General features: G+C 35.2%; 1 protein-coding gene and 1 long non-coding RNA gene across 2 annotated transcripts; one reads left to right on the forward strand and one right to left on the reverse strand.

Moving 5' to 3' along the window:
• Window positions 1-472: 472 nt before the first annotated feature.
• LOC138129298 (uncharacterized) lies at window positions 473-10,091 on the forward strand. The gene is made up of 4 exons (XR_011159177.1): window positions 473-7,483; window positions 7,536-7,608; window positions 7,662-7,797; window positions 8,691-10,091. It is a non-coding gene; the product is annotated as an uncharacterized lncRNA (long non-coding RNA).
• A 198-nt stretch (window positions 10,092-10,289) lies between these two features.
• Window positions 10,290-13,104, reverse strand: LOC138128307 (uncharacterized). Its single transcript, XM_069044520.1, has 2 exons — window positions 12,755-13,104; window positions 10,290-11,065 (listed from the first exon to the last, which is right to left on the reverse strand). The coding sequence occupies exons 1-2, from the start codon at window positions 12,879-12,881 to the stop codon at window positions 10,290-10,292; spliced, it is 903 nt and encodes a 300-aa protein (XP_068900621.1). The 5' UTR covers window positions 12,882-13,104.
• Window positions 13,105-14,745: the final 1,641 nt, after the last annotated feature.

The raw sequence follows: 14,745 nt of genomic DNA on the forward strand, positions 1-14,745 counted from the left end.
GGTTAAACCGTAGCACATTTGAGCTGCTTTCAAAAGGTAGTCCTTGAGGAGTTCCTCCTCTTCTTCTGAAAAAATGTTTGTTAAACCATGTTTTCGAGCATAGATGAAAGTCAGAATTGCTCAGGTCATGTTTTTGTGCTGATTTCTTTATTGACATTCTATTTTCAGTTATGTCGTTTATGACTAATTTCATGTTTTTTTATACTCATATTTATTACACGTTCTGTCATATTATTATTATTTTTTTATCTTCAGAAAGTATTGTTATTGCGTTTAGGATTGTTTTCCATAGTGTATTTGATTTTTTCGAAGAAAAAATTTCCAATAATGCTATTTTATTTATTTATTTTCGCGGTTACTGTTAAATGCATTCTAACATGTGGCATATCGTTGGATTCAGAAAAGTAATCTCTTTCAAAATCGGAATAAAAAATATACTATTTGAAAAGAAAAATTGACATTCATCTGACCTTGAATGACTTTTTGAAAAAAAATCTATGTTGTGCTTATAGTGTTTTTAAATTAATTTATTACAGTTTTTGTTTTATTTAAATCGAGCCATAAATAACGGAGATATGGCTTGGGGCGTTTTTTTGGACGCACCTTGGATATCCACAAAACACAAAGTAATTTTCATATATAATATACCAAGGGACAGATATATTGCCGGAAATTTTTTCGAGCAGTCCTCACACACGAGTGTTTGTAGCAAGAAAATTACACGAGGGCGCCAGCCCGAGGGTAATTTTGAGCGACAAACACGAGTGTTGGACTGCAAGAAAAAATTTCTGGCGATATATATCTGTCCCGAGGTATATTCGGAAGAGAATCGCCCGAAATTTTTTTTCCCTAGGTCAATTATATCGGAAATTTTCCCTAGGGAAAATTTCCGCTTAATTAAATTGTGATTGGTTGCTATTCAAATAATTCGGAATTGTGATTTGTCAATATAAATCATGTGATTGTGACATTTGAGGGCGATTCTCATTTGAAAAAATAGTGTAGGTATACAAAGTAAGATACACTACAATATTCAATTCTACGACTTATTTGTCACCTTTTCTCAACAATTTCACACCTTGATCGGAATCACTTGTGGATGGCACTGCAAAAAATTCATAACGAAATATACAGGCTGGTCCAACACTTACCATTTTTGCGATTACGCGGTTTCTAATTATCGAAAAAATTTTACGCTTGGCTAGGAAGAAACACACATTATAGAGCTATAAGCCTGTCCCATTATTTTATTTATTATCAATTGGGTTTCGCGTCAAGAGGCGATAAAGTGAAATTAATCAAAATTCAAAAAAAAATATTTTAATCTAAATAAATAGGTTCAAACTAATACAGAATACAGCTGCGGGACGACGTCTATACAACAACATGCAAAAAAGAGTTATTGCAAGAATGGCCTTTAATTGACGATGCAATTGCAAGTGGTGCGATGTTATGCTTTTTTCTTAAAAACTGGTCCATAAGATCGAAGTATTCAAAATCTACTGGAGCTTCGCTTGTACCCCAGTCACCCTGGTTATCTTTTTTCGATGTGTAGAGACTTTTTAAATATCGTCGTTGTCATGACAGTGTTTTGAAGATACATTGAATCCTTTGTTTTTCATGTCTTCAGCTAACTCCTTCCACAGTTTCTTTTTTGATAAAGGTGGACTTAAACTTTTTATCATATTGCACTCGTAATTCTATTAATGCTTGGATGCTTTCATGAGTCCATTTGACGCGCTTATTCATTTTCTCATTATCTGGTGACAAACTAGAGGATGAGGCTTCTGACGGTAGTGCATCGAACTCATGATTTGAATGTATGTTAAATGTATTTAATGATTTAAGAGATCATTTGTAGGTTCCACAAAATATAAGGATTCATTCCATAACATACATTATGAAGTAGCAACAAATCAATTATAATTATTAAGGTATCAAGGGTGTTATAAAAGGTTAATAACGCGCGAGGAGGTCGGCAGAGTGAAACCCGAGGGCCTCTGGCCCGAGGGGAGTACGCCGACCGAGGGCGTATCATTATAACACCCGTGGTGTCTTCAAAACTTAATGTCCGACTAGTTTCGTGTGTTTTTAGATTGACAATGATTTGATTAATTTATGCCAATCAGTCAACATTTGGTCGTAACTAAGCAACAACGAGCTTATAACGCCCCAGAGCGAGCTTATAACGCCCTAGGGCCTGTTATTTGAAGATAATGCCCTAGGAGATTATTTCTCTAATAACGTATCAGAAAACTGGGTCATTATCGTTCACAGTTGGACATTAACTTTTTTCTTACCAGTTTTTGATGCTACACAAATCTGACCACTATCCGATTTAAAGAGGTCTCCATTTTCAAGTGTTACCAGGGTAAAATTTTGTGAAGTTATTTCTAACACGTTACATTTGCCATTCTAAAGTCACAACATAACAGAGAAGTTCAAAATCGCAAATAAAAAACTTTCAAGAGGTTATGAGAAGACGATGCAGTTGACAGACGATATTTCATCGAGGCCTCCGTGAATATACAGGCCGCGACTAAAGCTTGCGTCACGTGATCTGACGTCACAAGTTCCGGCTGACCGTGCACGCCATGCGTCGAGTGGGAACTCGGAACAGTCTATTTGTTCGTTGATCGCGACGTGTAAGTAGTTCCGTTTTCGCAAGTTTTCTTTTTAAAAAATGTAAAAAATAGTTCATAAAAGTTAAAGTGATAAATTAAAGGTGGTAGTCTTTTTATATTTACCAAATCTAGGTTGAAGGCGATTCTTAAATGAGTGAAAAACGCTAATTGATTGTCTCGTGATTGATTGATGCTGTTAGCGTCAGCTAATATGGATGGCCGTTGCCTGTGTTTGAAGTGCATCGTAAAATTTGTGTTTCTCAACAAATGAAAAAAGTGAAAGCTATATATTATTAGTTAGGTATAAAATAAACTTTTGGTTGGTGGCGTCGAGGATATAATAATAAACATATCATTTTATGAGTGAGTCTTTTTCCTTTCATTAAATATGCCTGAAATTAATTGTTCAAGCAATTAATTGTTGAAGCAATTAATTAATACACTGGCGAGCAAAAAATTTAGGTCACATTGAAATTGTAACGATTTTTGAAATTTTCTTATTTTACGCTTATATATATTTGCCAATTGTAAATCATTCTACTGTATTTTGTAGGGTAAATTTAATATTCAATATTGATTCGGAAAGCACATTTTTTGGTTTTTATGATTTATTCTGAAAAAACAACAAATTCACATTTAACGAATTTCAACAGATTGTTATTTGGAATTAAAAAAAATTAAAAAGTAATAATTAGTAACGTGTATTCCCTCCTCTTGCGTTAATGACTGTTTGAAGTCGACGAGGCATACTTTAGGATTAATTAGGATTAATTAAGGATAACATTCTGGTCGATGTTATTCCACTCTTGCAATAGCAACTCTCTCAGCTTCTGGGCAGTTCTTGGTGCTGGTGTGTGCCGTCGGACACGTCGTCCCAACTCATCCCAGACATGTCCGATAGGATTCATGTCTGGACTGAGTGCTGGCCAATCAAATCGCCTAATTCCGACCTCATCCGGGTGCATTAAAATGCCATGCTCACCCATAGTGATCATGAAAGGCATGACGTGATCTTCTAAAACTTCCGTAATGTACCTGTGAGCTGTCAGGGAGCCATTCTGTATGAAGACCAAGTCTATGCGTGCTTCTGAAGAGATTCCCGCCCAAACCATAACCGACCCACCGCCAAATGGAAGTCTCTCGTCCATACAAACTGGAGCATATCTTTCTCCGGGCCTTCTCCATACTCGTCGACGTCCGTCTGACCTATTGAGGCAAAAACGCGACTCATCTGAAAACAGTTCGTTGCTCCAGTCTTCATCATTCCATGCCAAGTGATTTCGGGCAAAAGCCAATCTTGCTATTCGATGTCGACGTTGTAATGGTGGACCTGTAGCCATCCTCCTACAAGACAATCCAGCAGCACGTAGTCTTCTTCTAACGGTCCACTCACTAACATTTACATCTCTAACTTCTTGGAGTTGATTTCGCAGCAAAACCGCAGAAGCTGTTCTATTCCGCAAACTTGTCGACACCAAAAAACGGTCATCTCTTTGGGTGGTGATTCTTTTTCGCCCGGATCCTGGTCTTCTTGTTATCAGGCCAGTCTCCTCATAGCGCTGGTAGACATTTTGTACAGCACAAAGGCTTTTACCAACAATTCTTGCAGTTTCACGTTGTCCTCGACCATCTTGTATCAACGCTACAATTCTTGCCACAATAACAGGGTCTAAAGGCATTATGACCTGTTAAATAAGCACTGCAAACACTACACCCTGAGGCCGATAATGCTAAACCTTTAAACACGTAGTTTGACGAAATGATTGAACTATATTTGCTATGTTTCCGTTTGCAAGCCATTTCAGCGGCAAAACCTGAGACTTCAGATGATTTCAATACGTAACTGTCTGCAAGTGTATCTACAACAGTAACGTCCTAAACCAAAGGTTGACCTTTAATCCACGGTACTAAAGTCATCCCATCTGGGCGTTTTCCGTCATCCCGAGACAGCCCATTTGGTTCTAAAGTTGAATTCACATGAATAGAAGTTAAAGACCGGTTGATAATGGAATTAATTTCAGTGTGTCTTGTCATTAATTAAAACCCAGTCTTGATATGTAAATGTAGGTATATCATCTCGATCAAGGTCATTTAAAGCTGCTAAAAGAGCAGGTTTTAAATACAAAATGCTTCTTAACATAGTCAAAGTTGAATTCCATCTCGTAACAACTCTTTTTTTAATGGACTTGCTTTGATATTTATTTGGTTTTGTTTATTTATTAAAATCGATGTTGCTAGACAACAAGCTTTAAAGATATGGGCAGTATGATCACATTTTTTTAAAATGGCTGTCTTTTTCAGTGAGTCTTCATCAAGTTAAGGGTATGTCCAAAACATGGTAAATGTATCCATCCCAACAATGAAACAGCATTTATCATGTTACTTCCATTGTCTGTTGTTACAATTTTGACTTTTTCATTGATATTCCAAGATACCATTCTTTCGTATAGATCATTTTTAATATCAATACCAGTATGCTTTTCATCAAATTGAGTAGTTTTCAGTGTGTGGTGGTACATACAACTTATCATCGACTATAATTATAATGAACTGTAACAGCAATATAAGAAAACTGTTTATTTGTATCTGTCCACGTATCTGAAGTTAAGTGAATGACTGAAGCCATTGCAAGTTTGTCCTTTATTTTTTCCTTCATGTTTTCATATAAAGCAGGTAAAAGGTTAACTGTGTTAGCTTGTCTAGTAGGCAATTTATATTTTGGGTCAAGTGCTTTGACAAATTCGATAAAACCTCTATTTTCAACAATACCTAAAGGTTGCATGTCGGTGGCAATCATTTTTACCAAACACTCTGTGATGGTTTTGGATTTGATAGTATTGACTGGATAATAGTTTTTTACTACGAAAGAATCTGGAGACATTCTCGTTTTTTTTCTTGCAATTGCTCTGATTGCTTAATTTCTTGTTCCTGTTCCTGTAGCTGCATAAATTTATGATGATGCCGAAACAAATGATTTCTAATATTTGTTGCATTGCCAGATGTTACAACGGACTAGGGTTGCCAGGTCTTTGAAGCTGAGCAATAGAAGATTGTATAAAAAAATATAGGAGAATATAGGAGAAAACGATAACAGGAAATACTTCTTATAATTTTAATTAAACAAAACAAAAATATAATTCTTGAATAAAATCAAATATTCAATTAAAAAGCCACATAAGTAATTAAAAATAAAATACATAATATGTATAATAAAAATAAAGCCTTAGTATTTACCATTTGCAGCAGCTTGGTTTAACAAGCGTCTATCATTTTTTATGTAATCATAAAAGTCCTTACATGAACGATTAAAATTTAAGGTAATAGGCAATAGATCAGTTCCATATCCCCACCCCTTTTATGACAGAATTAGCTATTAGGATAAACAAACCGGCAAGGTTATGTTGTAAACCTTTGTTCTGAACAATACCGGCCTGATGACAGACGAGATTTCTGGACTTACAGTTATAAAATGATCAGAACAAATTTTAAGAATGAGTTTGAAGTCTCGACCTGACGGTCTCCACCAAAAACTCATTCTCATGCGCCAACAAAAAACAATCATTTTGCGCACTTAATACAAAAACAACAATTAAAGTTTCTGTTCGTTTAGCAGATTGTGAAAAATATGCATATATTTTTAAAACAATGTTTTCTACATCTACTTCCAGTTTATCAATAAAAAATCTAACGGTATTATGTACGGTATTATGTACAGGGTGATTCAAGATTCACCGCCGAAGCCAAAACAACCACTTCTTATCGATTAAAGCTTGGTTTATACTATCGGTCTTGTAACGGTCAGATCATGACACGGTCACGGTAAAGTTTTTTGACGGACCATTCCTACTGTCGCGGTCAAGCAAGCATCAGTCTCGTTCAAGCAACATCCCGAAGAAGAAGGATATTATGTTTTCCAATCTTTCCACGAAGGACTTAGCCATAGTGGCTTGCATTTTGGACGAAGAAGAAGAGAACAGTGAATCTCAGAAAAAAAAAACGGCGCAGGGACTTTTGGGTTCATCCTTTAAATATGCAGCGAAAAAGAGATGGGGGTTTTTCACTTTATTCAAACAACTTTTGGATTACGAAACGAATTTTTTTCAATACTTTCGGATGACCAAGGAAAATTTCCAAATATATTAAATAAGATTAAGGGTGGGTTTATAGAACATTTCCTAATCGCGCATTAAGTTAATGTCGTCATTAATTTAACAGCGATGTTAAATTAAAGGCTGTTTACATATACATTTTTGACGAAATTAATGAGGCGATTAGTTAATTCGAATTAAAACGACATTTGAAAGAATTGGTAGCGCGCCGAGTTTCAGCGCCTATCTTCACAGTGTTTTGTATTGGCAACATAACCAAGCATTTCCACGTTTGGAGAGTTTTGTTGTGATTGTGAACAAGTGTAAAGCAAATTATGGAGAAGAAAACGTGTGGCAAACGGGAAAGGGGGAAAAATTTTACAGAAAAAGAAAAGGAAATTGCCATCAGCATTATAGACAGGTACGTTTTGAAGTCTAATTATGTTTTAGCTTTTGCTCCATGGAATCAGATGGTCAAATCAAATAAAATTAACCACAGTTCCAATTCCAATCTAAAGTTTTTATCTCCTCTGATACCGTACTTCCAACATATCCTACATTTATCTTTCCTATCATTTACCTAGATATCGGTCTATAATAGAAAACAAAGCTTCGGATGGGTCCTCATTGAAACAACGGAAAGATGCTTGGCAGAAGGTTTCGGACGAATTTAATGCCACGTCTGTGTCTGCTCCCAGAGGAGCAGAACAATTAAAGATTTTGTGGTCCAATTTGCGCCGGACGGCAAAAAAAACAGTGGCCGAAGAAAATGTAAGTACGTGATACTTAAAGTTTGGCCTAATAATTTTTACATGTATTGCAGAAAAGAAAATATTTGGATCAAGATCAAGATGAGAATGTGGCAGCTTTAAAAAAAAATTAAATATCTTGATAAGGTTTGTTCATAACATATGTAGCACCTCATAAGAGGCAATTGTTTTGATTTCAGAAAAATGTATCTCTAACGGGAGGTGGCCAATATAAGACACAACTGTCTGAAGTAGGCGCCAGAGTGTTGGCTATGGTGGAGGAAGAGGCGAGGCCCCAACAAAACCTCTATGATGATGATAACATATATCATGGAGGTATGTACATTTACACATAATATAATATGCAGGATGATTCACCAGTGTTTCACGTTGTATCAGTTGTTCAATCGAAAAGTTCATCACCCTGTCTTTAATGAAGATAAAAATTAGTAAGAAAACTCTAAAGACACAAAAGTCACATTTGATATCAAAACTTTTAGTTTATGTAAGTAGATTATTTGGTTAGTACGAAACAGGACATCACATCCACTTTCTTTTTTTTTTGCTTCTCACTACAATTTGGAACTTTTCAATTGAACACCGAACGTAACTTGTTGCAATGGGGGACAGTTAATTGTTAAATCAGTTCCTTAAAATTTTTAAACATTTTTAGATGTAACATTGTCTCCAACTCTTGGAGCAATCATTGCCACACCTGCATTAAGCCCAAATTCCTATATCCTGGAACCAGACCTGGAACCAATTGCGCTACCCTTGCATGTGTACCCTGACAGCCCAGATGAAATTCCGGAAATAATTTTTTCAAATCCTACTGAAATTCAATCAGTATTAGAAATTCCTCAAGTACCTAAAACAAATATATTCCTCCAAAACAAAAACAAAAAAAAGAGAAAAGAAAGAAGAAAACGGTACTTCAACTTAAAAGAACTTTGTATTTAAAACGAATTCAATTAGCAAATATGGAAATTAATTTTAAGAAAAAAATGTATGAGTTAGAATTAAAAATCAAAAACAAAGAGTTACATAAGTAGATTAGTTAAAAAATAAGTTTAATTAGATAGACCAATTATTATTATTATTAGTTACTGATCAATTTTGTTATGTTCCTAAAATTGATGATTGTATTTCAAATTTGTTTTATATAAAATGTGTTCGGATTAAAGCTGTTCGAACAGCAGTATTTTCATTGTTGTTCCTTATATCACCAGGTTCCACCTCAACTTGCGGGGGCACCACCACCTCTGGATCTACAGGCGGTTCGTCATCGTTGGCCAAAATTGCAATATTGTGTAACACACAACAAGCTACAATGATTGTAAGAGTTGTCTGCATTTTTGTACGTAAGCCAATATCAAGGCAGGGAAATCGTCGTTTGAGAACACCGAAACACCTTTCGATTGGATTTCTTGTAGCTTTGTGAGATGTATTATAGGCCTCTTCTGCTGCCGTTCTTGGATGAAGAAGAGGTGTTAAAATGAAGGGCCGACAAGCATATCCGCTGTCACCTAGTAAAAAGCCATCTTCGTAACGACCATTTTCAAGATGAGCACACAAAGAAGAGTCGTTAAAAATAGTGCTGTCGTGTACACTTCCTGGCCATCTAGCAACTATATTCCTTATTTTTAAATCTGCATCACACACTGCCTGAACATTAATAGAAAAAAACGACTTTCGGTTGCGGTATGTCTCGGCATCTGGGCCACCAGGTGAATTAATCCTTACGTGAGTGCAATCTATAGCACCAATTACCCGAGGCATTCTTCGAAGCCTGTAAAAGTTCAGTTTCACTGTCTGCAGTTCTTCTGGGGAGGGCATTTTAATGTAGTGAGGTTTCAGTTCAGCTATTTTGTGCACTACACTTTGGATTATAATGCATGCCGTTGATTTATGCACAGCTAATGTGTCTCCCACTAATTGCTGAAATGCACCAGTCGCAAAAAATCTCATAGTTAATAATATTTTATTTAAAGCTGAGATAGATTTTCGTCTTTGAGTGGCGGGCTCTAAATCAGGACCAATTAAATCACATAACCATCGAATGGTTTGCTTTTCGAAACGAAACCTCATTTTGAATTCCTGATCATCAAATATTTCGAAAGGATGTATTCTATTTTTTAGGGCACGATATCTTCGAGGATTTCTATCTTCTTCTTCATCAGAAGAACTAGAAGTTGACAGCGATTGGTCCAACATCTAAAATTGTTGTTTTAAATGTAATTCTGATGATAATTAATAAATATCAGCACAAAAGTATTGACCCATTATTTACTTACCTTTTATTTTATAGAATTTTGTGCAATTTATAAAAATTATGGTTTTTCGTTCGATTTTGACACTCACACTTGAGTTAATTAATAACTTAATGGAGGTCTCTCCTTCAATTAAGTTAATATCGTGTTAATCAAGAAATTAATTGCGATTAACTGTTAATTGAGCTTCTGTAAACAGATTCTAGATTTAATCGCAATCAATTATCATTTAACAAGGCATTAAGTTAATTTCAATTAAATATTTAATGTCGTGTTAAATCGTGAATCAAATTAAATTAATGGCGCATTAACTATTTAATCGCAATTAAATATTTAATTTTCTTTCTATAAACCCGCCCTAAGTCTGAGATTACAAAACAGAATACAACTTTTCGTGAAGCTATTTGCCCTGTCGAGAAGTTAACGGTATGTTTAAGGTAAGAAAAATAATCCATAAACATACATGTAGGTAATTTATTAAACACAGGTAGGTATATTTTTATTATAATTTTGACTTCGGTAGGTATTACACTACACTTACAAAACTACATTAATAACTCATTGATATTGTGCAAAAGCAGCATTTGAGCAGTTCCCTGTTGGGTGTTCATCATATTGTGGTGAGAAATTTTGTAAATATGACCCACATGACGAACTGGCAGCTGACTGTGAGGTAGAAGGGCCTGAGGGGATAAGCGAAACGTGATGACGTGGTTGTAGTGCATTGGGATAGTGTTGAATACTTTGAGGGTTGTTTGGAGTATTCAAATATTTGCCCTCGATTTCGGAGACAGTTTCGAAGATCTTCTTTTTGGCCAGATATTGATCCTGAGGAGAAAAAGCTTTTACTGTCTCTTTGATCCCATAAAAAAAATCTAATCCATTTTTGAGTTGAATCTGCTCAGTAGTCTTCTTCTGGTCTAATATGTATTTCATCAAGGTGGAACTTGATGTTTCGGGAATCGGAGCAGATTGTTTTTTTCCTGAGATTTGTCTTTGTCTCGGGTGGTTTCTTTTCAACGAAGATGTCGGAGTAGGTATTGCTTCCTGCAGAGGACGTGAAGGTGTTTCTACTGAGTTGTCTACTAATTCAGAAGCTTGAGTATTTTCAGTAGCTTGAGTATTTTCAGCAGACCGGTTTTCTGCTGTACTGTCTCGGGACTCATCACTTGATAAGTCCATTGAAGTTACTCGTGGTTTATCCGCCATGTGGGGCAGTAAAAATGACAATAATTCTTCTTCAAACTTCCATTTTTTCATATTTTTGGCTACCTCAACTGTTCTTGTTGTTCTTGCGGGGCAAATTTTGCGGAACTGGGAACGTAAAGATTCTCATCTTTTCTTGCAATAACCGGGATCTGTAAAAATAGCGGTTAAATATTTATTAGACCAAAAAATTAAAAAAAATTGGATAAAAATACGTGTTCTTTTAATTTTAGAATCTTAGCCACTGGGGATTCTTTCAGAACAATTGCATTCAGTTATCGTCTCGGCCATTCGACAGTCCAAGAAATAGTTGGAGAAGTGTGTTTAGCAATTATAAAAAATATGCTGTCGGAATGTATACCAACTCCAGCAGAAGCAGAATGGGAAAACATTGCAACAAAATTCTTGAACTTATACCTGAGAAAAGCCAATTTCAATACCAGAAAAACGTACACAGATTTTCGCGATTGGTGCGACAGTAGCACCACCACAGGTCAGTTATGGGTTTCATTCCTAACCGCTTACGACTCATTACTGACTCCTCTTTTCATCATTACTGACCGGTTGATGTGTACACGTGTAATCGCTCACTTTCTAACCTTTAAGAGGTTAGAAAAGCTGTACGTTACTAACCGATTGTGAATAATAGTAATTATACACCAAGGTAGAGAAGACATTTTTTTAAGCCGAGGTAGTTTATATATTATAGTAAAGAAGCGAGGCTTAAAATTGTCTTCTCTACCGGGGTGTATACAGTGCATTTTTTTTAACTGTTGCCATAGGGAATTGCATGGTAAAACTTATACCCCCTGTTAACTTTTGTTCTGATGAAAATATTCAAACCATTTTTGCAAAAAAGTTGGAAGATTTTTTAAACTATCGGATAGATTACAATTCAATATCCTAAACTGTCGAAAAAGTTGTGAAAAAAATATTTTAAAGTGCGCCGGAATAATAGTACGTCGAGTGGTCGCCAGAATAGCGTCCCTGTCGGCTCAACCAGCATCTGACCAAATTCCATTACAGTGCGACATTTACAAAATAGTCGAAGAAAAACATTTTGAACAATTCTTTTGATAATTTCTGTTAATTTGTTGAATTATTTGTGCGTTAACGTTATTACGTTTTGTTTTTTTATAAAGAAATTTAATCATAGCCACGAGAAGATCTCGCTATTTATTTTTTAAATGAAATTGACAAAAATCAAAAGTGGGGATAGGCAGTTGCTGGTTGAGCCGATAAGGACGCTATTCTGGCGGCCGCTCGACGTACTATTATTCCGGCGTGGTAGAAATATTTTTTTTACAACTTTTTCGACAATTTAGGATATTGAATTGTAATCTGTCCGATAGTTTAAAAAGTCTTCCAACTTTGTTCCAAAAATGGTTTGAATATTTTCATCAGAACAAAAGTTAACAGGGGGTATAAGTTTCACCATGCAATTCCCTATGGCAACAGTTAAAAAAAATGCACTGTATATTATTTTTTTCACTACTAGATACGTTAAAACCCTTTCTAATAATAATTATTAATTAAATTATTTTGTCCGTTGCGACGATCCGAGTTCTCATTTTTCAACGGTTGCTACGAAAATTGAAAATCGTCTGTCTACATTAACCAATGAAATCAAAGAAAAGCTTTTGTTGCTAGGTGACGGCTGTTCATTATTAACCACTGGTTAAGAATGAAAAATTATTAACTAGTAGGAGAGAAATTCTACTTCTGGGTTCAGTTCCAGAGTCAATAATGACGCCTTCTAAGACTAGTAGTGAAAAAAATCTATTTTCAATGAGTATAATAAATATTTTGCTACGTACCCTTCTTTAATATTTCACCAAATTCCTTCCATATTTTATTCTTATGCGCGTTGTCGGAATACGTTTTGTCTGTAAAATTATACAGTTCTGCGTGCCCTCGCACCAGTTCTATTAGCCTTTCGTTCATATTTTTTGCAAAACAACTTCACTGTTCACTGGCGTAGGTACCTCCCAATGTTTAGGTATATGAGTGGATGATGAGTGTTTTGATCGTGATCATTGCTTGTTCAGATTTGCGGTTTCTGTTTAGACGGCACGGTCTCGGATCGCTCAAATTTTCTTCACCAGAATGAGCGCGGTCATTTGACCAGAGCCTGACTTGACCGTGCCTCATAATATGAACACTTCAATACAAAATGCATGTTCTAATATTTGACTTGAGCGTGATCAGACCGCGATCTGACAGCTACCGCACCTATAGTATGAACTGGCCTTTAAAATTCTCAAAAAATTCAGGAATGATTGTGTATCGCTGTAGAACATTCTGTAAAAATTTAAAAAAATTTTAATGACAGGTAAATATTTCGTTGTAATTCAATAACCGCTAGATTAATTTACATAATTTTTCACTGGGAGTCCTTTCGAACCTTTGGGAAAAATTTGGTGTCATTGAAATCATTAAATCAATAAAACATCACCGGTTTCCGAAATACATGGAATTTGATATTAAAGTGCAAGGTTTAGCTATGATTTATTATTAAATTGGGCGGTCACTTCCACAAAAGAGGTTGACATGGCTTGTTTATGGTACCCGTTAGGGACTTAAGAATTACTAGAAAAGTTGTCAGCAGATGTCAACCCTACAATGAGGTATTTATTTATGACACTGCAGTTGCAAATCTTGGTCATTTTCCCCTCTTAATATTAAAATTGCAATAATTCAAAAACTAACAATTTTCTTTTGATGCGAATTTCATAAATGTGTTCTTTGAATTAATTATGAATTATTAGCGTGTACGAAAAATCGAAAAATTTTATGACTCTGAATGAAGTGATACGGGAAAATTGTTTGCACACATTTGAAGCCCAACGTTTCATAATTTTTACTAATTTTTTAATAGGGTTTATCGTGCGGGCGGTAAAACTTGAATCACCCTGTACAATAGGTATGTGCGTGGCAATTGTCCTTAAACAACTGTCTTTGTCTTTTTTAAGTTCTGTATATGGGTAAAAATCACCAAGGTGGCAAATTACAAGTTTGGTTTTATGATGAAAAAACTTGGAAGCTATGATTATGAAAATTAGCTTAAATCGTCACTAAACTTGTGTATAAATAATATGTAAATTGGGCAAGCACAAAACGCACAATTTTTTTTTATTTGTTTTTCAAAAAAGCCATCGCAAAAAATCGTCATTTCGAGAACTTTCTTTTTTTAGCATTAGCTTTTTTCTTCGGCGCAAATTAGCGCAAATAAGACGAACTATCTTTTTTTAGTAACTTTTTCGGCCTTTTTTTGGTATTTTCAGCCTCGTGGTGCCATATTGCTATGATAAAAACAACAAGTATAATATCTTGTTGAAAATTGTGTAAACACAACATAAACAATAAATTTATTGAGAATTTGCAATAGCAGATATCACTCCAGGAATGAAACAGTCATTTTGGGAACATCATTATCATTTTGAGGACATGCCATCATGTCCGGGAACGTTCCCAAAATGACCGTTCACGAAATGACGTTTTCAACTAAACGCTGTTTTTTTTTGACCTCAGCCATTTTCGACGGGGTCTGACATGGTTAGTGTAAAATATTTCAGGTTATTCTTTTAATGTTGTAATCTAAAAGGTATTTTTTCAATATTCCAAACTTATAAACGCATTCCCGGAATGATGACCTATTGATGTACGCTCTGTAAATAGTGAATTGAAAGGTACAGTCGATGGACAAATAAAACTGGGACAAAAATGACAATCACATAAGTCAAAATTTACAAATTTGCATCGTTTAATTACGGCTTTATCACAAATAGGTTAACTTAGGTAAGACATA

Source organism: Tenebrio molitor, chromosome 4, assembly GCF_963966145.1.
Source record: "Tenebrio molitor chromosome 4, icTenMoli1.1, whole genome shotgun sequence".
NCBI lineage: Eukaryota > Metazoa > Arthropoda > Insecta > Coleoptera > Tenebrionidae > Tenebrio > Tenebrio molitor.

Bases quoted from the DNA above. Each gene is read 5' to 3' on its own strand.
- LOC138128307 (XM_069044520.1), bottom strand. From the start codon at position 12,881: ATGAACGAAAGGCTAATAGAACTGGTGCGAGGGCACGCAGAACTGTAT. The intron at 11,066-12,754 runs GTACGTAGCAAA...GCAAGAAAAGAT, and splicing joins TGGTGAAATATTAAAGAAGG to GAGAATCTTTACGTTCCCAG.